This window comes from Amblyomma maculatum, chromosome 1 (genome assembly GCF_055883805.1).
Source record: "Amblyomma maculatum isolate TAMU_Amacu chromosome 1, ASM5588380v1, whole genome shotgun sequence".
Taxonomy (NCBI): Eukaryota; Metazoa; Arthropoda; class Arachnida; order Ixodida; family Ixodidae; genus Amblyomma; species Amblyomma maculatum.
This window is the reverse complement of record NC_139344.1, coordinates 499,479,594-499,504,743: the sequence shown is the minus strand read 5'-3', so window position 1 is coordinate 499,504,743 and position 25,150 is coordinate 499,479,594. Positions and strand designations below refer to the sequence as shown.

Sequence of the window (25,150 nt, the reverse complement as noted above, 5' to 3'; positions counted from 1 at the left end):
CTGAAAAATCGCAGTCTGGTATTCTCAGGAGTGCAGAGATGCAAAGAAGAAACAAAACAAAGCTTGGGGAACCTTTCGCAGGTGCCTTACAAACGAAAACCTTGTAAAATTCAAACAGGCAAAAGCTAGGGCACGGTACGTCCGCCGAAACGCTGAGAAGGCTTCTTGGCAAAAATACATATAATAAATAAATAGCTGAATCACATAAAAAAAAATGTGGGAGCTTGTTCACCATCTGGATGGCAACTTCTCCCCGTACACAGTCCCTTTTCTAACATCTCCTGGCACCCAAACAAACTTACAGGAACAGGCAGATATTCTAGGCGATCATTTTTCTGCAATTTCAAGCTCACTACACTACCCAAAATCTTTCATAACATACAAAAACAAGGCCGAAAAACAAAAACTGCCAACAAGTGGAAGTACAAATGAAGCATATAACAAGTTAATAACGCTGCAAGAAATGAACACGGTTCTATCTGCCGGCAAGAACACTGCACCTGGCCCAGATCAAATTCACTATCAGATGCTAGCACATCTTTCTACACCGGCTTTAGAAGCACTTCTGAAATTTTTCAACAAAATATGGGTATCCGGGAGTATTCCAGAGGCCTGGAAAAAAGCCTTTCCCTAAACCAGGAAAGCCACCAACGGCCCCCAGCAGTTATAGACCCATAGCTCTCACAAGTTGCCTTGCAAAGTCTTTTGAAAGTGTTCTTAATACCAGATTAGCCTTTGTCCTTCATACCCGAGAACTTCGAGACATTCACCAATGTGGGTTCAAAACAGCATGTTCTACCACAGACCATCTAGTCCGCCTTGAAAACACTGTTCGTGAAGCATTTATTCACAAACAGCACTGCCTTGCCCTCTTCTTTGATATGGAAAAGGCGTATGACACTACATGGAGATTTTGCATCCTCCTTGACCTAGCAGATTTAAGCATACGTGGTAGGATGTTAAACTGTCTAAAGGACTTCTTGTCAAATCGCTCATTCCGTGTGCGCTTGGGCTCAACCTTTTTAAAGAACTTTGTACAGGAGAATGGTGTACCGCAGGGATGCGTCTTAAGCACAACTCTCTTTATAGTAAAAATGAATTCCATAAGCACAGTTATCCCGAAATCCGTAATGTATTCAGCTTATGTTGACGATCTACAGATTGCATACACATCCTCTATCGTATCTACATGTGAGAGACAGATGCAGTTGACCATAAATAAACTAGCAGCATGGGCAGACACAAACGGATTTCAGTTTTCTCCTCAAAAAACAGTGGCTGTCCTATTCTCTCTCAAACGAGGCTTACAATCAGATCCTACACTACACCTGAACAAAACTAAATTACCGGTGAAAAACGAACACAAATATCTAGGCGTAACTTTTGACAAAAAACTCGCCTTTCTTCCTCATATAAATGTCCTGAAGAAAAAGGCTTCCAAATCGCTAAACATACTAAAAGTACTAAAGTACATACTAAAACATACCATAAGCTAAAATGGGTTTCTTGTTCCTTGGTTCGAACGACCAGCAAACATGATAAGGAGTGAAAAAAAAGTCTAAGCTCGAGAAAACGAATGGAATTCTTGTCTGGCACTTCGTGGGTCAGCTCATTTGGCGCCATTGTGTTCGCAAACACGGTCAGAACTTGAGGTACCCGACTTAAAATGGTTTCATTATTGCAATCTAAGATAACTAAGTAATCATCTACGAACTGGAAGATCTTTAAAACGCATGAGTTATCAAAGCTTCCATTAAGAGCTCCGTCATACATGCCGAGGTAAAGGTCACTGAGAACTGGGGTAATGCATGATCCTATACATATCCCCTGCATTTGTATAAACCGAGACCCATTCCAATCTGCAAAGGTTGATTTGAGGTAAACCGACAATTCCAAAAAGCCATCAACAGTAATGGCTGTCCAAAAATGGCGCCGTGGCTTTTCAGAATAAGTGTGGCATTACTGATGATGGTTTTTGGAATTGTCGGTTTACCTCAAATCAACCTTTGCAGGTTAGAATAGGTCTCGTTTTATACAAAGGCAGGGGATTCGTATAGGATCATGCATTGCCCCAGTTCTCAGTGACCTTTACCTCGGCATGCATGACTGAGCTCTTAATGAAAGCTTTGATAACTCATGCGTTTTAAAGATCTTCCGTTTCGTAGATGATTACTTAGTTATCTTAGATTGCAATAATGAAACCATTTTAATTCGGGTACCTTAAGTTCTGACGGTGTTTACGAATACAATGGAGCCACTTGAGCTGACCCACGAAGTGCCAGACAAGAATTCCATTCGTTTTCTCGAGCTAAGACTTTTTTTCACTCCTAATCATGTTTGCTGGGTGTTCGAACCAAGGAGCAAGAAACCCATTGTAGCTTATGCTTCTGCTCATTCAAAGTTGGTTAAAAGGAATATTGTGCAATCTGGTTTTAGTAACGCCTTGACGAAGTCATGTAAGCGCAAATTTCAGGATAGCTTTTCAGCTCAAGTGTGCAGGCTGATGCAGTCGGGATAGCCGCAAAAACTTTTCTTCTGTCGCTAGAAAAATGTTAAAGAACTACAAAATGAAGATGACAGGCCCTTCAGCTGAAGTCCAACCGTGAAATTAGGTACCAATAATACCTTATATCCACAAGATTTCTCATAATCTCAAGAAGATTGGTAAGAAATCAGGCGTTCACATGGTCTTTTCAGCCCCGCACCGCCTATCAAGACTTTGTTGCATGGTCAACAAAACGACAAAGAGAGATAATGGCTGCACCACAAGGCACAAGAACCCCGCCATAACATGCGCAGAAGGGCATGTATACTCCTCCCTCTATCTTGTGGCAAAGCATACATCGGCCAAACCGGCCGATGTATTAATAAACCTTTAATGGAGCATAGCAATGGCTTTTCAGTGTCATCGTCCAAAAACCTGTCAGTGCATTGGCGCACATGCGACCGCAATAGAAAATGCTCCCGTCTTTCAGAAAATGACCATTCTAAACCGATCCCATAACAAGCTTACACGCGAAATAGTGGAAGTCGCTTTGATTTCTAAGCACAAGGATGAATGCATCAGCACATCCTCAGTTTTCCTTTCGAACAAAGAAATTGCTTTTCTCTCTGATTGTGCTTGATTTTATCTTTGATTTTATTTGCACTCTTTACACGCCTTCGTTTTATACATTTTGAATTGCAGTCAGTCATATTGTTTACTTCGATGCTGGTTTCTTGTTTTGCAGTGTCAGTTGGTTGGCTTTCAATTTTGTTTCAACATTTGCATCTTTCTCTCTTCTTTTTTAATGTTTAATTTACTTATTATTTTTTGTCCATCTCATAAATTTCTCTGCAGTTTTTAAACAAGTTCTTATATAAAACATTTTTTTCTGTGCATCCACCTTTTTTAGCCATGGTTGCTTTTTAAGGACTGAGAATTTTTGTTGCCTTTTCACGCACTTTCACTATGGCCACTATTATCATGTTATGTCACTGTATCATGTCAATCGTGTGTTAGGCATTTAATTTATCGATTTTTTATACTTGTGTTTGTCCCATGAATTTGAGCGAGCCCTCCGCTCCTTTGGCATTGCACATTCCTCTACATCCGTCAATCATCCCCAGTGCAATGGCCTCGTGGAGCGTGTTAACCGCACTATCACGAATATACTTGCCTCCTTCGTGGCTCCGTCCCACAAAAACTGAGATCGTTTTGTTTCTGCGGCAGCTTTTGCACTCAACACTGCGAGGCAAGAAAACTGCCATGCATGTTGACAAGTTTGGTTTCAGTGCGACACATCACATAAGCTGCAAAATTTGTCCTTCAGTCATTTTATTGAAGAACTTGTAATGCATTATGTAATGTTGCGGGACCCTGTGCCCGCCAAAAGATAGACACAGAAGAACGGAGGACACCAGGCAAACACCACTTGCCCCGGCGCTCTTCTTTTGTTCTCTAACCCTCGCGCTGGCGCCGCGCGCTTGTCTCGCGCTCGTCCTGCGCCTCTCCCTTTTCTGGCGCAGCGCTCCTCGGCAGGCACCGTAACATGGGGGGGGGGGGGAGTTTCAGTGAGCTGCTGCAGGCGCTCCAATTATTGGTTGGCGTTTCGTGGGGAATGCAGTGAGGCAGCTGGCGACGACAGTAGTGGTGATGACCCGGTATCTAAGTCGGAGTCAGTGCTGGCGCTGTTGACATATTGATTCATGTTTACACATGCTCCGTGAAAATGTGCACACCGCATCGTCTATGCTCGGGGAGGTATTCGAGGCGGTATGTCACGGGGCCGAGCCGTTCAACGACACGGTAAGCGCCGCAGTATCGGGGCATGAGCTTCGTGTAAGGGCCAGTCGTGCAGATGGTGCGGCGAACGAGGACCAAGTCACCCAACCGGAAGGTGGGATGTGGTGGTGATGCTGCATTGGCCACTCTCACACGCGCATGAGCCGTTAGAAGGTTGCACTGAGCATCGAGGTGGGCGTAACGAAGTCGTTGGGCAGAGTCAATTGGTGACGTAGTCTAACGGTGAAGGCCCAACTGCACGTCGAGAGGGATGTAGGGTGTTCTGCCATAGACGACTGAGAACGGTTTGAGTCATCTAGGCCGACATCTGTTGGCTTTACACCATAGTTTTATGTAAACGGGCTGTTGTCTTTGATAATGCTGCTCACGAATTCCCAGTTCTGCTTTTATGTAATGCAGCTCTTTTTAATAAAAACAACTCTAGAATGGCTTTACACATCTCTCTAAACATGGTGATTTAGGCTGGTACAAGACAAATGTTCTGGTACCTGGGTAGCAATAGTATGACATCGCACTCTTTTTGTTAAGGAGGCAAGTTGCTAACACGTCTTGTCAACATTGGGCTGTAATGGGTGCATTGGACCAGGCTCTGCACCGATGTTTCTCCTGGTGGTGTCTAAGGTTGCTGCGTAAGTTCTGGTGCAGCCTCCTTCACTGCAGTGAAACCGTCATCTTCATCAACTGTAATATCTTAAGAGGAACGTCCTGCATGTGCCACAAGCGGTGGTTACACCTGGATAAAGAAGTTGCGTGATTGGTTTTGGGAGGGAACTTTATTGCGATAACAATATGTGCAAACACTGTTTCGGCCGATAGCTATATAAGCTAGTGGCCAGTCTGATAAAAAAATTACTTGTAGTTCAGCCGCAGAGCACAAAAGGCTGAAAAGGTAATCTTCATATACACAGTAGGACTCGTTTGCAAGATACACACCACAGAACACTAAAAAAACAAACACACAAAAAACCAAGCACACTTGGAGCAGACCAGGAGCTAGATATTGAGTGGCTAAAATACAAACAAAGCTGCCTGCACAAATGTTAAACAGAAGGTAAATCTCTGCTCAACCTTACGGCTGCCTGGTCTGCTCCAGAGTGATAGTCCCCCCAGGCTTGTTCGATGTTATATAGGAGCCATGCCGTCTACCGTCAGTGTCCCTTGAGGAAAAGCGTAGCGTTTTTTGTGGAAAACCTGTGGTGCTCATTGCATTTGTGTAACACAGGATGACCACGCGAGCTAGGCATTACGTCCTGGTCGTCAGCGCAGATGATCGATCTTCAAAGATTGGCAAGCGGGAACTCTAACTGTCGCTGACAAGGATATCTTCGACATCTTCATTTCTGAAATCACGTTAATAGTCTGTCGTCAGCAGCATCAGTTCGTTTCCAGATCCGCAACGAGCAAAGATGGTGCTACAGGAGGAATAGAGTCCATTCATGAATAAGGCAAGTGAAGCACCAATATGGGGATATAGAAGTTGGATTTAAAAATATAAAACTGAAAGGAGAAAACCTTTTTAGGAGTGCACAAATGGAAATCGTTGCCTTTGTCAGTATTGTCAAGCTGATGGTTTTTACGTACAAGATCATGTATTGAAACCTGCTTACCCTGCTACATAAAAACCTGATCAGAATATACGAGAGCATCGAGCGGACACTAGGAAGGTGTAAAAGAGAGAAAAATGTATTTGAATTTTTTGTCGTTCCAGGCTTCGTCGTGAACAAGAACTGCTCATACAGTCTCATCATGCTAGAATGGTGCTTTTTCCTTTGTGCATTATATGATAATGCCTCTGTTGTTCTAACTGGCATTTCTCATGGATCCATACCATACAGTTTTTATAGGGGGCTGAACAAACTGTTCTGCACATTCCTCAACAAATGGAGGAAATCAGAGACAAAGTGCAAGGAGCAATTCTTGTCCGCAGCATAGGCTGATCACAACTTCCTGCTAGGGAAATTGGGCATGCGCTTACCGCGGGGGGGGGGGGGGGGGGGGTGTCATTGACGCATGCCGCCTGAGAAATATAGTTTATATTCCACTTTTACGTGAATTGTTTTTGCACTAAATTGCCATCTATGAAGTAGAAACTGCTGTTCATGACGCAAGTTGAAGTTCAGATGCATAGCGTTTTGAAATAAATCACATTAAAATGCTCGAACATGAACAAATTTCTCAATACCTATGTAGAATGGGCACCTGACCGAACCACCTTCAAATAGCTCGGTCTGATCGCACAAACTGTTGGAACTGCTGGCAGGTTTATTCATAGTTTGCTTTTACCTTGCTCCTGGCGGCTGTCGTCGGAGGTGGCCATGATCCAGGCATAGTCTGCTTTCCATTTCTCCTTGCATGTGCAGTCTTGGGTCTCGGATCCATCTGTGGGTCGTAGCAGGCGGCGACGTCTTGCCTCTTGACGCAGTGCATTTTATGGATCGATAACTCACTGGCTTCCTGTACAACGGGGCTGCTCGCTTTAGTGGTGACGAGTACTGCATGCATCTCCCGCTCAAACTTGCTCGTTGTCACAACTGCATGCATTGAAAATCAGAAGTGTCGTAACACATTATACATGTCATTAAAATTACAAAAAATAATCATTATAAAATAGACAGGCACAAAATCAAGTACAATCAGCGTCTGATAAGACTCTGTTTTTACTTTATTTTGGAATAGACCTGGGGTCCCAACAAAACATGGCCTACCCCCGCTGGGGGCACCTGTTAAAGCAGGAGTTTGTGTGTTTTGTGCGACACCACGGACCCCGAGCACCCACGCTTAGCCGTGCGTTTCATCGTCGTGTCTGGGGAAAAGGGGATCCTGGTGGTTGAGCCGATGCCGAGTGTTTGAACCTTTAAGGCCCCTCGACGGAGGCAACACACCACTTTGGCCCACGCTTCCCATAGACGGCACCTCCGGGCTGACCCACCCGGGGGAAACCGGCAGTCGCCTTTTCCTATCCTTCCCTTCATCTTTCACGTTCCTATCTTCTATCCTACAACTCTCCTGTCCTCTACTCTATTCTTGGTTTTTCCTTACTTCCAGGCGGCGAGGGTTAACCTTGTGTGGCTGACTACCCTGAGTTACGCCATATTAGGTTATAGTTACTGTGTACAGCTGACGTGGACAGGACTTGCCTGCCAATTCCTGCCCCGTCCCCTCGTTGGGCTCCATGGTGGGTGGCTGGTACCGCAGCCGAACATCATACATTATGTATGGCTTCTTCCTCCAAACAAACTGATTTCCTTTCCAAGGAAATGCGGACCGATGTATCAGCCCAGTTCTTTTCAGCGAAGCATGAAACTTACCCTAAATATCATGTAATCCACAGTGAAAGCCCTTCCAAACAAGCTCGGCTTATATCCCCTTTTAAAGTATCTAGGTCTCTCACAACCATACTAGGCCCAGGATACAAAGTTAGTAAACTGGCTAGCGGGGATCTCCTGCTTGAGCTGCAAAGCAAACTCCAGTACAGCAACCTTCAGCAACTTGCTACATTTGGGGATAGCCCAATAACAGTCAGTGCTTGAACACAGTCCAAGGCGTGATATCAGAGATTGACTTCCTGTCACTCACTGAAGAACTTCTAGAAGGTCTTTCCGAGCAAAATGTAATCGGTGTACACAGGGTCAAAATCCGAAAGAACAACCAAGAAATACCAACAAAGCACATAGTTCTCACTTTCAACTCTAGCAAACTCCCTGAATCCATTGAAGTCGGTTACATCAAAGTAGACATCCGGCCCTACATCCCAAACCCTAGGCTTTGTTTCAACTGCCAAAGATTCGATCATGGTTCCCAGAACTGCCGTGGCCGACAAACATACGCAAAATGTGCCTCAACTCAACATAAATCTGACTAGTGTGAAGCTGCGCCACACTGCGCGAACTGTGCAGGTGAACACGCCGCATACTCACGGTCATGTCCTTCTTGGAAGAAGGAAAAGGTCAGCATTACCATAAAAGTCAATGAAAACATAAGGTTTAAAGAGGCACGACAGCGATATCTTGTTAAACGGCACTTTTTTCTTCACAGCCAAACCGAACTATTCCAATGTGGTGGAGTATAGGGGCAGCACACCACAACATGATTTGGTCTTCGCCGAGGTTAAGCCTCAGGCAGGGCCATCCCTGCCCCAGGCAGAAGCAGTGAAAGCTGCCCTGCCATCGCAGAAACAGGGCACACTGGCCCCAGAGCCAACGGCCCAAAAGGCTTCTCCCCCAGAAGGGAAGCCTGCAACCAACACTCCTAACTCTCCCCAAACGTCCAAAGCACCCCGAGACAATGGACACAACCCCTTCCTCGTCCATGCTGCAGCGGCGGCATAACTCTCTGGAAAGATAACGGAGAGAAAAAACTCTTACTACAGAACCAGACAAACCTGAAACCTAAACTCATATACATTCCATAAAAATAATGGCGTTCCTCATACACTGGAACTGCCGAGGTCTCATAAACAACTGGTGTCAACATGTCACCAACACCGTAGTTACGGACCAGTACAGGGTCCTCCGGAGCTAAACTCCCGCTGGCGTCGTCCGACTCTGGTGTAGCTGCTCTGCTCTGGACAGGTTTGCTCCTGAGAGGAAAACACATGTCAAGTCTGGTGCGTAGTCGATAACCTAACAGTAACTCTGAAGGTGATAGGCTCGACTGCCTTGGGGCATTCCGGTATCGACACAAAACTCGTGCGAGTGCGGTTGAGAGATCCACGCAGGCATCTTCTTTAACCCATCCTTAACCGTTCTGACCGCGCGTTCTGCCAGCCCATTGCTTTGTGGGTGGTAGGGCGGTGTTCGAATGTGGGCAATGCGGGTGTTCGAATGTGGGCGGAAGTCCGAACTGGCTGAAGAGCGTACGCAGCGCGTTTACCGTGCTGCTTGACGTTGCACTCGAGAGTGGAAGGGCCTCGATCCATTTGCTGTGGGAATCAACCACGATCAGCAACATTTTGTCCCTGATAGGTCCAGCGAAATCGAGGTGCAATCGGGACCATTTTTCTTCTGTAGCTGGCCCGTTTACTGGTTCACGTGCTGGAGGCATTGGTAAAGCCTGGACACAGTTTCTGCATTCATCGGCTATTCGGCTAATGTCCCGGTCGATCTCCGGCCACCAAAATTTGGACCGTGCTACCTTCTTCATGGTGCAGACGCCCTAATGGGCTTCGTGCAATATGTTCAGCAGTCTACCGCGCGCCTGTTTGGGGACTACTACACGATGTCCCCACAGTAGGAGGCCATCCTGAACAGATAATTCATGTCGCTTTTTGTAGTAATGCAAGACCTCCGTGTTACCGGAGCAACATGCTTTGGGCCAACCCTCCTGGACGTACCTGCGGACAAGTGCTAGTACCACGTCCGTTTCTGTGAGTGACCGCAATTCTTCTATAGTAATGGCCGACTGGCCCCACTGGTCGATGGCGAGGACAAACTCTGCGTCTCCTTCCGGTGCGGTCTCCGTTTCCTGCAAGGTTTGAGGTAAACGGCTTAGGGTGTCCGCGTTAACCATCATTTTTCCGGATTTGCAAAGCAGCTTGTATTTGTACGCTCCCTGCAGAAGAGCCCATCTTTGTATTCTCGCGGCGGCCATGATGGGGGTCTGACGATCCATTCGTAGAAGGCCGATCAGTGGCCGATGATCCGCCACCAGGGTGAACTCCCGGCCAAGGAGGAAGTCCCGGAAACGTGAAACACCAAAAACGAGAGCCAACGCTTCACGTTCAATCTGAGAATACTTCTTTTCGGCCGAAGTTAAGGTCCGGGACCGAAATCCGATGGGCCTCATTTCCCCATTATTGCGATGGAAAAGTGCCGCTCCCACACCGTGAGGTGAGGCATCGCATTCCAAAAGTAGTTCGAGCTTCGGATTGAAATATGTCAACACAGGGGCTGCGCAAAGAGCCTTTTTCGACAGTTTGAATGCTGCTTGTTCTTTATCGCTCCACATCCACCTGGCTCCTTTCGTCAGTAGCTTATACAAAGGCGCAAGTAAGGTGGACAGGTTAGGGAGAAACTTATGGTAGAAGGTGATAAACCCAAGAAAGGCACGCAACTCTGTAACATTACGTGGAGAAGAGGCTAGTCTGATAGCGTCGATGTTCTTTTCAACCGGGTGCAACCCGTTTTTATCAATGCGGTGACCGAGATAAACTGCTTGCTCTGCGAAGCGACATTTGTCAGCGCGCAGCTTAATGCCATTTTCCCTGAAGCGTTGCAGTACTGCTTTCAGGTTTGAGTCATCTTGGCTCTTGTCAGCTATCAGCACATCGTCAAGATAGACCTGCACGCCGGTTAACCCTTGGAGCACGGATTAAATTTTCCGCTGAAAGATTGCTGGCGCAGAAGAGATTCCAAATGGTAGCCGATTGTAGCAGTATAGCCCTTTTTGAGTGTTGATGACGGCCAGTTTCCGCGACTCCTCGTCCAACGCTACCTGGCTATAGGCGTCTCTCAGGTCTAGCACACTGAACCGTTCTCCTCCCGCTAAATTGGGAAACATGTCGTCAATAACTGGTAGCGGGTATAGCTCAATCTCACACACAGGATTTAGTGTGGCTTTAAAATCTCCGCAAAGGCGCACTGAGCCGTCCTTCTTCAAGACGGGAAAAATGGGTGTGGCCCATTCCGAATAAGGTACAGGCGATATTATCCCTGCTTCCGTAAGCCAAACCAACTCCTGTGAAACTTTTTCTTTGTACGCAAAAGGAACCTTCCTTGCTTTGAAAAACTTGGGGGTTGCTCCGCTCTTGAGATGAATCCGTGCTGGCGGGCCTTTCAAGAGTCCGGTGCCCTCGCCGAAATGATCAGCATAGCTGTTCAGAATTTCCCCGGCAGGTTGATGGGCAGCTGGCGGAACCGTGCTGGCCACGTTAGTCTGCGCCTTTACGTGCAGGAGAGTCATTCCGGTGACCTTCAGTTTCTGCAATAAATCCCGGCCACAAAGACTGGGGCCTCTGCAGTTTAACACCACCAGATTGCATTCCACTGTAGTTGCTTGATAACGCACGTCCATGTTCATGACGGCCGGCACTGGCAGCTTTCCAAATAGCACGATAACTTTATCGGCGATTTCCCGAGCGGAGGCCATTCATTGCGATGTTTGTCATAAATAGCTTTTGAAATGATGCAGACTGGGGATCCAGTATCAGTGTCCATTTTTAGGTCAACGCCGTTCCATGTGAATGTTTTCTGAATGGGCGGTAGCAGCGTCTGCGCCGCCGTACGGAGGGACCATATCTGCGATGTACTGCTATCACTGTCTTCCGATTCCTGCCGCTTCTGTGCTTCCATGGTACCAGTTGTGTTAACGCTGTCGGCCGCTGAGCACATCTTCGCTAGATGCCCGTATCGTCTGCATTTGAAACATTGCCCTCTGTTAAAGCGACATACTGCAGTCTTGTGGCCGTAGTTACCGCAGCACTGGCATTGCGTTCGCGGTTGCTTTCGTATCGCTGATTGGCGCCGATGAGTTATCTTGAACACGTTTGGATCCCGAGCCTCGCCGGTTATGCCTCGCAAATCTAGTTCGGCGCTTTCTGCAGCTAGTGCTAGAGCCTCTGCTTCCTTTAGTGACAGGTCTTTTATTGCCAGAAGCTGTTTTTGTAAACTCTTTGATCGGACGCCACACACGATGCGGTCTCTGATCATTCTTTCTAGCACAGACGAAAAATTGCAGTTCTGTGCTATTTGTCGTATAGCGACAATAAATTCCTGCACGGATTCTTCTTCTTTCTGATAGCGGTTGAAGAACTTAAAACTTTCTGCTATTTCGTTTGGTGTAGGATCATAGTAGCTGTTCAAGGTCTCGACTACCTTGTCGTAGCTCAACGAACTTGTTTTTGCTTGCGCTACTTTACTGCATGAAACTTGAACGGTCTTCGTCCCAAGGGCGGCTACTAGTAAAGCCCTCTTCATTGCATCAGCTGAGATTTCATTGGCCTCAAAGTACGCTTCTACTTTCACCAGGTAAGCTTGCCACTTATCGTCTTCCTCATCGAAGTCTGGTAGCTTGTGACCCATGTCTGGCGCTGTCCTGGGCCCGATATCCTTGCTTCAGCCTCGTCGCCACTGTTGGAAAGGCGCAGTCAATGGGAACGCCACTGTTGGAAAGGCGTAGTCAATGGGAACGCCGCTCCCGAGTGATGCATCTGACAGCGTAGCCAGGCCAAAAGTCCGACGGTTTATTTCCAGATCAAGGGGTATCATATAGTCAGAGGGGTGAGCGGAAAGAAGGAAAGAAAGAATGAAAAGGTTGGTTTGGTGCCGTTGCCGGTTCATAGATGGCGATAGCATCGATTTGTGCCGTTGCCGGTTCATAGATGGCGATAGCACAGTGGCTGTTCTATTCTCTCTCAAACGAAGCTTACAGACAGATCCTACTCTACACCTGAACAAAACTAAATTACCGGTGAAAAACGAACACAAATTTCTAGGCGTAACTTTTGACAAAAAACTCACCTTTCTTCCTCATATAAATGTCCTGAAGAAAAAGGCTTCCAAATCTCTAAACATACTAAAGGTTCTTTCCCGTAAACACTGGGGCGCTGACAGGACATGCCTTAAACACATTTACAGATCTGTCGTACGCTCCTCCTTAGACTATGGCAGCATAGTGTATGGGTCAGCTAGACCATAATACTTAAAAAAACTAGACCAGGTACATAACAAAGGACTTCGACTCTCATGTGGAGCATACCAAACTTTTCCTATATCCAGTCTGCTTGTGGAAACAAATGAACCTCCTCTTGAAATCAGAAGAACGTCACTTACATGTGCCCATATAATTAAAATCAGATCTCTGCCAAAGCATATCTGCTATTCCCTAGTAACTAAATGCCCTTCTAGAACACTATTCACCAACAAACCCAATGCAGCGAGAGCACTGCTCCTAAGATTTGAGCTAATGTGTCGAGGTTGAGCTACTGGATTGCTTACCTAGTATTGCCAAAAGACCTAACCCTCTGCCTCCTTGGTACCTGGTCCCTGCAGTTTGGAACCTCTCACACAGTTCCAAAAAACAATAACCCCACAAGAGCTCATCATACAAGAATTCCTTCAGCTGAAAGAAAAGTACAGTAGCTCCGCCTCGCATTCGGGAGGTACGGAATTCGATCGCCAGTACCGCCGGGTACCCACCGGTTTCCAATGGGTACAAGATTTCCCCCGGCCTGGTGCTCGGCTCTTCTGGGGTGAAATGGTTGGGAAAAGGGGCCATGAACCAAAAATGTTGGTTCAAGAAAAAAAGGTTCAAGATTTGAGCTAATGTGTCAAGAGGTTGAGCTACTGGATTGCTTACCTAGTATTGCCAAAAGACCTAACCCTCTGCCTCCTTGGTACCTGGTCCCTGCAGTTTGCAACCTCTCACTTACACAGTTCCAAAAAACAATAACCCCACAAGAGCTCATCATACAAGAATTCCTTCAGCTGAAAGAAAAGTACAGTAGCTTCACAGACGTTTACACGGATGGCTCGAAAACAGATCATTATGTCGGAAGCGCAGTTGTTCAAAGTGAATGGGAAAAAACAATAAGACTTCCACAGTGCGCGTCCATCTTTACTGCTGAATGCTATGCTGTTTCTGTTGCCATAGAGAAAATAATAAAAGAAAACCTCAGGAGAAGCATTGTTTACACAGATTTCCTAAGTATAGTCACAGTCCTTCACACAAGAAACGCAGTTATACCAATTCTGGGAAACATCATACACAGCATAGCAACACTTACAGATGAAGGACGAAGCATAAAAATTTGCTGGGTTCCCAGTCATGCAGGAATTCAAGGTAATGAAAAACAGATATGTGCACTGCCAAAGCTCGAGACAAGAAAATAAAAGAAGTGCAGGTACCATCTCAAGATTGCATGAAATTGATACAAAGTAAGCTGATACAAAAATGGCAGTCGACTTGGAACACTGAAACAAATAACAAAATACACCTCATAAAGCCTGTAATAGAAGAGTGGAAATCGAGCACCCACCTTGAACGTTCCAAAGTATCCTTATGCCGTCTTCGCATAAGACACACACATTTAACACAGCGTCATTTTAACTAAACAGGATAAGCCCCTGTGTGATTCATGCGGACACGAGCTAACAGTCACCCACATTTTAATCTCATGCAGACAACTTGAACAACTAAGAAAAAAACATTTTACGCAGTTTTACAAATAACACATTCCTCTTCATCCAGCGTTGCTTTTAGGTGAAAATTCGCTCATTGATTTGCCCTGGGTTTTCAGGTTTTTAATAGAAGCAAGCGTTCTAAACAGAATAAGTTTAAATTACATAAATGCAACACTCTTAACCTTGAAGTTGGCGCATGATAGCCTAAGCTGCTTATGCGCCACTAAACCCAACACAACAACAACAAAACATGGCCTCCAAGAGAGCAATAATTGTGTTTCAACTGTAGGTGGTTATTCGTTACATAACGCAATAGCTTTTGATCTGTTGACTTTCTCCTTCACTTTAACAAAGTTATTTGTAATTGCAACTGTCGCCTTCTCTTCAAAGAGCCCAGCCGGTAGCACAGCAAAACCCCCTTGTTTGTCCATTTGATGTAATCGAAGATTATTCCGCTCAAAAAATGTCACCACTTCTGCAGTACAACCATGCACATGCTGCCAAGTGCTGACTGGGGAGAGCATGCAGAGGGGCCAACACAGGAGATTCATCGGTAGCGTTGAAGTACTCTGACGGCGAACATTTTGGCGAACAACTCTGTGTTTGCATCCTAGCCGTCTTCACTGGTGATGTCTTTAGAGTACTTTGGGGCGGCTCTGATGTGTGAATGAATCCACGAGTCATCCAATGCCCATCATACGACAAGGCTACATAGATAGAAAACTGGTGAACTCTCGCGCATTGCACTTCCACTTCCATAGCGGAGCGCGCCGTGGCAGGTGTCAGGTTTTCCTTTATGGTGTTCTTCCATGTTTTTGTGGTTGTCCACGCGAGAAATTTTTATCAGTGAAGGTACTGAAAAACTTTTATTGGGTCTAGTATTTTGCATAGTGGACGCAGCCAGAATGTTCGCAGCTAAAAGATTTATTTGTTTTTCTTCAACACGCAGCATACTCCATACTGATCTCTTGTCCTAGCAGTTATCACACGTCTTGAAAAGCATAACAGTGAGGTCGTATTCTCGATCGCCCCGAACGGTTCTTACTCTACTTCTAAACGTGTTGCACTTTGTGTCTCAGCTCTTTTTGCAGACCACCACTATCGTACCTATCTGTTTTCCCATTCAACAGGCGGTTGAGCAACTCATTGCAAACCAACGCAAAGCTCGTCGGGATTAAGCAGATGGTCAGCGACATCGCTGGGGACTAAGTTGGCCTTACGTTTTATTGCCGGTGTTAATTCCAAATCCCACAGTTTCATGTCAGCTCTAGTCTTTTCATTTTCCATATCAAAAGGCATCAAAAGTGTTGTATCATGACAGGTCCGACCACACTGCAACTTTTCTTACTTGATGGGCCCGCTTGCCTAATTGGTCCCGTTTCCTTGACGCTGTCACTTGGCACAGGAATATGCTTTTCCTCTGTGTCTCACAACACAAAGGCACATTTCTAACATTACCGATCAATGACGTTTTGCTATACTTATGCAGCGTCACATGCTTTCTCGTCGGCAGCACATTGTTGCGGAATCTCCAGTGTCCAAGGCCGAAGGTACTAGACAAGATGGCATCCTGGGGCACGACGTCGACTTGTGCAGCAGATGGTGAGAGATGCAGGGTTCCTTTCAGTATAGTGTGGCAGGCAGTGAATAGGAACATGTGCTTGTTTTCTTTTGCTATCTATCGAGCCAATGATTCAAACTATACACTGGAGCATGCAATTTGAAACGAAGATGTACTCTTCCAAACGAGACGAAGACCGCACCTAACGTGCGCAGGGAACGGAAAGCATACGTTATATTATGACAATGGGCTATTTTAGTGTAAACACTGACTTAAAGTTAGTTTCCCGACTTCCTATAAATTCATATTACACCTGAAATATTTACAGAGTTTAGAAACCTGATAGTTTTAAAATTCGAATTGTGGTTTTTATTGCACCCTCGAGACCAGTGTGCCCCTAAATTTATGTGTTTCAATGAGTTTTTCAAGCACACGAAAACAAATTTCAACATATACCTAAGATGAGATTTTAGGAAGTGAAAGATTGGAAGATGCAATTATGGCACTTTTCAGTTTCATGAAGCTTCAAGCCATGCTGTCCCATTCACTTGCTACGCGAGAAACGTCACGAAGCAATTGTACATTTGGCTGCCTGCAGGCATGTTCGTGCACGATCCCTGATTGGTTCTTCAATGGTTAGTCTGCACCTCTGGGCAACGGACGTGCATGACACGAAAGCATGCTATATTATTTTGCTAGGTTCCTAGTCGCATTGGCATACGAGGAAAGAGGGAGCAGAAGTGTGTCGCACAAGCGAGAACAATAGAAATAAAATGTGAACTTGCCATTGCATGAAATTGGTAAGTAGCACTCTAAGATCTTAATGGCAGCTTTCTTGGGAAAATGAAGGAAAAGCTGCATAACACTTTAGAAAGGATATTGTACTGCCATAATGAACATTTTATCAAGGTCGTTTTATTTATTTATTTATTTATTACATACTGCAGACCCTCGGGTCCAAGCAGAGGGGCATAGTTGAGTACAAAAAAGAGCAAAGAACAACAACAAAAGTAATAAGAAATTATACAATATTAATCGCAATGCATAGCCATCTGTAAAATAGTGTTCCAATCTGATATTGTGCGAGGGAAAAAGGAAAACATAAACGTGTTAGTTCGAGCATAATAGGGCGCCAGTGAGTCAGGATGATGATGTCTCGTATAGCGTGTTGATGCAGGAGATATATATGGGGACTGGTTTATTGCAAGCTTGTTATTTATCAGGAGAGAAAGGAATTCTAGCCTCAGCCGTTTTCTGCGGGATTCAAGTGTGGGAATAGAATTTTCTATCATTGTTTGAGAGGGTGAGTCAAACCTAGCGAATTTATTAAATATAAACCGAACTGATTTTCTTTGTATTTTCTCAAGGTGCTTGATATCTGACTTAGTGTGAGGATCCCATGCTATGCATGCATACTCTAGCTTCGGTCTAATGAAAGAGATGTAAGAGAGTAACTTTACGGAAGAGGGTGCATTTTTTAGTTTGTGTCTCAAGAAACAGAGTTTGCGGAAGGCAGAGGAGCAGATAGTGTTAATATGTAAGCTCCAGGACAGAGTAGAAGTTAAGGTAACACCCAAGTATTTGTAGCTGTTAGTACTGCGCAGTGATGAAGAACCAAGTGAGTAAGAGAAAACAAGCGGGGCTTTTTTACGAGTAACATGGAATACTGATTTGTCAGCGTTTATCAACATCCCCCATTCACTGCACCAATTTAATATGTTGCTTAAATCATTTCGAAGGACAATGTGATCATGTGGAGTTGTTACATCTTTATACAAAATGCAATCATCAGCAAACAGTCTGATTTGAACACCTGGACTCACAACATTCACGATGTCATTAATATATATCAGGAATAACAGGGGACCCAGAACACTACCTTGGGGCACCCCCGACGTGACTGGAAGAATGGCCGAGCTGCATTCGCCAATTTTAACGTACTGCGTTCGTTTAGTGAGGTAAGCAATAATCCAGTGTACAAAAATGTCAGGTATGCCAATCATTCTTAGTTTAAATATTAATTTGTCGTGCGGCACCTTATCAAACGCTTTGGTGAAATCTAAAAATATTACATCTATTTGTCCATTATTGTCGAGGGATAACGCAAAATTATGAATTACGGATACCAGTTGTGTTACAGTCGAATAACCCTTTCTGAAACCGTGCTGAAACTCTGTAAGCACATTGTTTTCAGCCAAGAATTCATTGATGCAATTTCCCACAATGTGCTCCAAGAGCTTGCAACATTGAGATGTTAAAGAGATGGGGCGATAATTTTGGAGTATTTTTCGATCTCCCTTTTTGAATACCGGAACAACTTGGGCCACCCTCCAGTCAGCCGGGAGCTCCCCCGATGAAAGTGAAACAGAAAAAATTTTAACAAGAAATTTCGCGACATGTTCAGAATACCGCTTTAGGAAGATATTCGGTATTTCGTCAGGGCCACATGTAGTTTTGGTTTTGAGATTTACCAGCATATTGACAATACCAGCATAAGAAACAAAACTGGCATCAAATTCACGCTTCTCGGAAAACCCGGTAATAACATTTGATACTGAAAAGACACTTTGAAAATATTCATTAAAGTGCTGCGCTATGTCTGTCATCAGTTATCAGTGTGTCATCCACTGTTAATTGCGGAATTGATTTCTTTTTCTCCTTCATATGCTTCCAGAATTTATCAGGATCATTTTTAATGAAGTTGGGCAGTGAAGTATTATAGTAATAATGTTTAGCTGCGTTCACCTTCTGTTCAAGCACATCCTGAGCTTCTTTTATTTTATTCGGATTGATACGCTTTTTCTTTAACCTTTTTAACTTTCGTTTAGCATGAATCACATCGCGTGTCATCCAGGCTGTACGCTTATGAACTTTCTTTCTCTTAGTAGGTATGAATTTTTCTACGCAGTGAAGACACATACTTTTGAAAGTATTCCAAAGGGAACAGACACTGGCGCTGTTAAAATCGGGAAGACAATTTTCCATGTAATTTATGATAGAAACGTCATCAGCATGAGAATAATCTTTGTAAGAAAGCACTGAAGAATAGTTTTCCGCTATTTGCATAAGTGGAAGGGTGACGCTCACCATGCAGTGATCAGACAGTCCTTGTTCTATAGAAACGAAATATTCTGGGAAATCCCGGCTAACAAAAACCAAATCCAGAATTGAGCTGCATGTTCCCTGCACACGTGTTGGTTCATGTACCACCTGCGTTAGGTTGTAACGCAGCATAATGTTGAAAGTAAGGCTAATGTTTTTGTTCTGCACATTCCCCACATTAAGGCGCTCCCAATCAATATTTGGCAAATTAAAGTCTCCCATTAATACAATATTATTATTCGCATGTCTGACCATTCCTTCTTCCAATTTCTGCAAATATTCAACAGGGGCATCGGGTGGCCTGTAGATAGCATAAACAATAAAGTTGTGTCCCCAACACTTTATCTTGACACGCAAACATTCAAGGTCAGAGATATCTTCCAGCTGATAGGCAGATATGCTATTTTTGATAAGGATGGCTACACCGCCACCTCTGGTGCCTCTATCTTTTCGGAAAACAGTATAGCGTGAAGGAAATACATCGTCACCTATTTCGTCATTTAGCCAAGTCTCCGTTAATACTGTAATATGAGGATCATACTTCAGTAATAACATTCCTAATTCATCAGTTTTATTTCTCACACTGCGGGCATTGACATTTATAAGCCTGAGCTGCTTAAGAGGTCCTTTAGTGTCCCGCCAATCCTGTATGTTTGAGGAATCGCTAGATATGTCCGTTCCGGGAGAGGTTGTTAGGGACATTTTTACACGTTTGTTTAAACTTTCATCCCAATAAAAAGTGTTTTTACCAACTTTAAGCTTATCATGGATTAGTGAAGCTTTTATTTTAAGATCTCTTTCCCGTTTACAACTCTCCCAGAGAAGTTTTCGTTTTTTTAATATGGATGGAGAATAATCATTCTGGACATAAATATTGGACCCTTTTAGTTTCTTGCAGTTTGCAAAAATCGCCTTCTTTTCGTTGTAATCTTGAAGGTGGATAATTATTGGTTGGTTTTCCTTGTTTTTTCCTAGCCTGTGTATTCGGCCAATTGACTCACACTTCACGCCCAGCTTGTCCTGAAATACCTCATTGACTACTTTTTCTTTTATCGTAGATTCTGTTTCATCATCCGACTCCTTAATTCCATATATAATCAGATTGGAACGCCTGCTATAGTCCTCCAAATTGGTTAGCTTCTTTGTCTGAAAGGGCATCACTTGTTCTAAAGATTTCAGCGTCGTTCCTACTTGACCCCCCGCAGTGGGCACCTGTTAAAGCAGGTGTTTGTGTGTTTTGTGCGACACCACGGACCCCGAGCACCCACGCTTAGCCGTGCGTGGCATCGTCGTGTCTGGGGAAAAGGGGATCCTGGTGGTTGAGCCAATGCCGAGTGTTTGGACCCTTAAGGCCCCTCGGTGGAGGCAACACACCACTTTGGCCCACGCTTCCCATAGACGGCACCTTCGGGCTGACCCACCCGGGGGAAATCGGCAGTCGCCTTTTCCTATCCTCCCCTCCATCTTTCACTTTCCTATCCTCTTTCTCAGAACTTTCCTGTCTTCTCCTCCCTTCTCGCTTTTTCCTTTTTCCTGGCGGCGAGGGTTAACCTTGTGTGGCTAACCACCCTGCGTTACGCCGTATTTGGTTATAGTCAGAGTGTACAGCTGACGTGGCCAGGACTCTTTGTACAAGCTCCTTTCCCGTCCCCTTGTTGGGCTCCATGGTGGGTGGCTGCCACTTTGGCCGAAAAATATCACATTTTATGGCTGCTTCTCTTTCTGGAACTGATCGCCCTCTCAAAAGAGGGCGGACCAATGTAACCCATGAATTTTTTCAAAAAAACAAAGAAGTTTTCCCAAAGTACTATGTGATACATAGTGAAGAAGAGCAAAAATCAGCGAGAATTATCTCCCCATTCATAGTTGAGAAATCACTGACAAGTGCACTAGGTGCAGGTTACAAGGTGAAAAAACTGGCAAGTGGAGACCTACTGCTTGAATTGAAAGACTACATGCAATACTTGAAACTGTCCAACATTGAGTGTATCGGGGACATACCTGTCTCGATCACTGCTCATCGATCACTGAACACTGTCCGAGGTGTGATTTCAGAAAATGATTTCATACACTTGACAGAAAAAGAACTGTTAGAAGGACTTGCTGATCAGAACGTTGTAAATGTCCAGAGGATTAAGATAAGAAAAGAAAACAAAGAAATCCCGACAAAGCACATTGTCCTTACATTTGCTTCCAGTGCTCTCCCTGACACCATTGAAGTAGGCTACCTGAAGATAAGTGTAAGACATTATATACCGAACCCTAGACGATGCTTTAACTGCCAGAAATTCGGACACGGCTCACAGAGTTGTCGCGGTCGCCGAACTTGTGCGAAATGCGCTTCAAAAGAACACTCAACTGATGAATGCACCGAAACCACATTGCAGTGTGCTAACTGTGAAGGAGAACACCCTGCTTATTCAAGGTCTTGCCCCACGTGGAAAACTGAAAAAGAAGTAATCACTATCAAAACAAAAGAAAACTTGTCATATAAAGAAGCGCGACAAAAACTGGCCACTACTCCTGCTTTTCAGTTCACTGCAAAACCAAGTTATTCTGGTATGGCACAACAGCGCGGGGTGCCACACCAACATATAGCACCTGCCCAGGCCACACAGAGTGAGCCTCGGGCAGGGCTACCCGCGCCCCAGGTGGAAGTGGCTCATGCTGCTCCCCCACCTCCATCTCAAAAGAAGGCTATGCAGCCCTCCGGGTTGACAAGCCTGAAGGTCTCTCCTCATGAGGCGAGGCCTAACACGAAAGAACACTTATCTGGGGCGCGCTCCTCCGCTGCCTCTGAAGAGGAGGCAATGGACACGAGCCCCGGTAGGGCTGTGCCTTCGACGTCAGACGGACGACGGCACAGCTTAGACCGTCAAAAAAAAGACAGGCCCCGAGTCGTTGGGCCAAAAAAAAAACCTAAGCTAGTTTTTCACATTTTTCATAAAATAAGATGGCTTGTATAATACATTGGAATTGTAGAGGACTACTAAATAATTACAGCGACATAAAGGACATCCTGGCTACATTCTCCCCATTGGCTTTGTGTCTCCAGGAAACCAACTTAGGTCCTCAGAACAAAAATTTCCTTAAAAATTATAAAATCATCCGCCGGGACCGGGAGCTGTCCAGCAGACTCTCGGGTGGTGTAGCCATCGTCGTGAAAACTGGAATCGCTGCTCAGGAGCTGACTCTTAATACCAGACTTGAAGCGGTAGCAGCCACATTATTAACACAAAACCATCACAGTATGTTCAGTATACCTCCAACCACACATCAAGATAACACTAGATGATTTAGAAGACCTTTTACAACAGCTTCCCGAGCCGTATCTTTTAGTTGGTGATTTTAATGCTCATTCATGTCTTTGGGGCAGCGAGCAAACAGATACTCGTGGTCAGATTATAGAAGATTTTATTTTATGCAGCAATGTGTGTCTCCTAAACTCTGGCAATCCAACATACTACTCCCCAGCCACAGGCAAAGCGAGTTGTTTAGATCTGTCTTTTAGTTCACCTTCTATTTTTACAGATTTTAAATGGGAAGTTTTAAATAATCCGTACGGAAGCGACCATCTTCCTGTCATGATCAGCTTATCATCCTCACCATCAGTCATCCCGACAAAACCCAGGCGGTGGAAACTGCATTTAGCTGACTGGTCTTTGTTCAGGCAAGAAGCCAGTCTAAATGAAATTTATTCAGAGAAAATTGATATAGACAAAATGAATGAAATATTTACAGCATGCATTCTTGCGGCAGCACGTCTATCCATTCCCCAATCCACAGGAGTAGTGCACCAAAACCACAAAGTCTGGTGGACACAGGACTGTAAAGAAGCCAAAAAAGAACAAAATAAAGCCTGGGGTATTTTTCGCAGGTACCCAACATATGAAAATCTGACAGTTTTTAAAAAAGCAAGAGCCAAAGCTCGATATATTCGTCGTAATGCCGAAAAAAAATCATGGCAGAAGTATGTTACATCTATAAACAGCTCCACAACATCAAAAAAAATGTGGGAACAAATTCATAAACTAAATGGCAGCTTCTCCCCATTCACAATTCCAATCCTCACAGCTCCTAATACACAGACAAGCATCGAAGAACAAGCTAATATATTAGGTGTGCATTTCCACAAAATTTCGAGTTCTGCACACTATACAAAAACATTCTTAAAGTACAAGGACAAGATTGAAAAATATAGACTTCCTACGAGGGGCAGCACGAACACACCTTACAATAGGCTGATTACGCTGCAAGAACTGAAAGATGTTCTCGCTTGCGGTAAAAAAACTGCACCTGGTCCTGATGAGATTCATTATGAGATGCTCGCCCATCTATCAGAAGCATCTGTAGAAGCGCTTCTAAAGTTTTTTAACAAAATCTGGGTACTAGCTAAAATACCGGAGACTTGGAAAAGAGCCATAATTGTGCCGTTCCTAAAACCCGGCAAGCCGCCGACCTGTCCTGGGAGTTACAGGCCTATAGCCCTAACTAGTTGTTTAGCAAAATCTTTTGAAAGTATTTTAAACACTAGATTAACCTATATTTTAGAATCAAGTAAACTTCTTAATATTCATCAGTGCGGTTTTAAGAAAGGATGCTCAACTACGGACCACCTAGTACGCCTCGAAAACACTGTCCGCGAGGCGTTTATACATAGACAGCATTGTCTCGCTGTTTTCTTCGATCTAGAAAAAGCATATGATACAACTTGGAGATTCGGCATCCTACGTGATCTAGCAGCTTTGGGCATCCGTGGTCGAATGCTCAGTGTTTTAAAAGACTTTCTTTCACATCGTTCATTCCAAGTGCGCCTCGGTACCACCTTGTCGAGAAGCTTCATTCAGGAGAATGGGGTACCTCAGGGGTGCATTCTAAGCACAACGCTTTTTGTTGTAAAAATCAATTCCATTACCAATGAAATCCCAAATTCCATTATGTGTTCACTCTACGTAGATGACCTCCAGATAGCCTGCACCTCTTCCAATATATCAACGTGTGAGAGACAAATACAAATAACAATAAATAAACTAGTGGCATGGGCCGACAAAAATGGGTTTCAGTTTTCCCCCCAAAAGACGGTGGCAGTTATGTTTTCACTCAAACGGGGTATTCAGAACAACCCTGTCTTGCACTTAAATAGAACCGAATTACCAGTTAAAGAAGAGCACAAATTCCTAGGCATTACTTTCGATAAAAAACTCACATTTCTACCTCACATAAACACACTAAAAAAGAAAGCCTCAAAATCTCTTAACATACTGAAAGTTCTTTCGCGGAAACATTGGGGTTCCGACAGGGCATGTCTTTTACATGTATACCGTTCTGTTGTACGCTCCCGCGTGGACTATGGGAGTATAGTGTACGGTTCAGCTAGGCCTTCATATCTAAAAAAACTGGACCCTGTACATAACTTAGGTCTGCGCCTTGCATGCGGTGCATACAGAACATCCCCTATAAGCAGCCTGTATGTAGAAACAAATGAGCCTTCACTGGAAGACAGACGAATAGCCCTCACGTGTGCTTACATTCTAAGAATAAGGTCACAGAAAAAACACCTCTGTTATCCAGTTGTCACAACTTGCCCCTCTCGATTAATTTTCACAAATAAACCCAAAGCAACAAGGCCACTGATCATGCGATTCGAAAGCATGTGCAGTGAGTTGCAGGTCCTGGACACCTTGCCTGATGTCGCACAAAACAACAGCCCTCTACCTCCATGGTACAGTCTTCCTGAAATCTGTGACCTCACTCTCACACAGTTTCCAAAAACCAAAACCCCACAAGAGCACATTATTCAGGAATTCCTAAATTTGCAGGAAAAGTACAAAAACTTCACAGACTTTTATACCGATGGATCTAAAACTGCTGTGTACACTGGAAGTGCAGTTGTGCAAGGAGATTCTGTGGAAATCATAAGACTTCCACACTGTGCGTCTATTTTCACTGCTGAATCCTATGCCATTTCTGTTGCCGTAGAGAAAATATTAAAAGAGAATGTCATAAACAGCATTATATTTACAGACTCTCTAAGTGTTCTCACAGCTCTAAATTCCAGAAATGCAGCTGCTCCTTTACTTGGAA

General features: G+C 44.5%; 1 protein-coding gene across 9 annotated transcripts in view; it reads left to right on the top strand.

Annotated features, from left to right (window-relative positions):
* The window catches only part of LOC146210312 (uncharacterized), a 165,457-nt gene that overhangs the window by 44,259 nt on the left and 96,048 nt on the right, over window positions 1-25,150 (top strand). For 7 of the 9 annotated variants that reach the window (XR_014708832.1, XM_084609264.1, XM_084609290.1 and 4 more), the window contains exon 3: window positions 15,893-16,005. Coding sequence is in view for 8 of the 9 variants with exons in the window: in XM_084609264.1 (XP_084465390.1) it covers window positions 15,893-16,005 (113 nt within the window). In the remaining variant the exon portion in view is untranslated. The remainder of the gene's footprint in view (window positions 1-15,892; window positions 16,006-25,150) is intronic. The other 2 variants (XM_084609294.1, XM_084609304.1) reach the window with 1 other exon arrangement.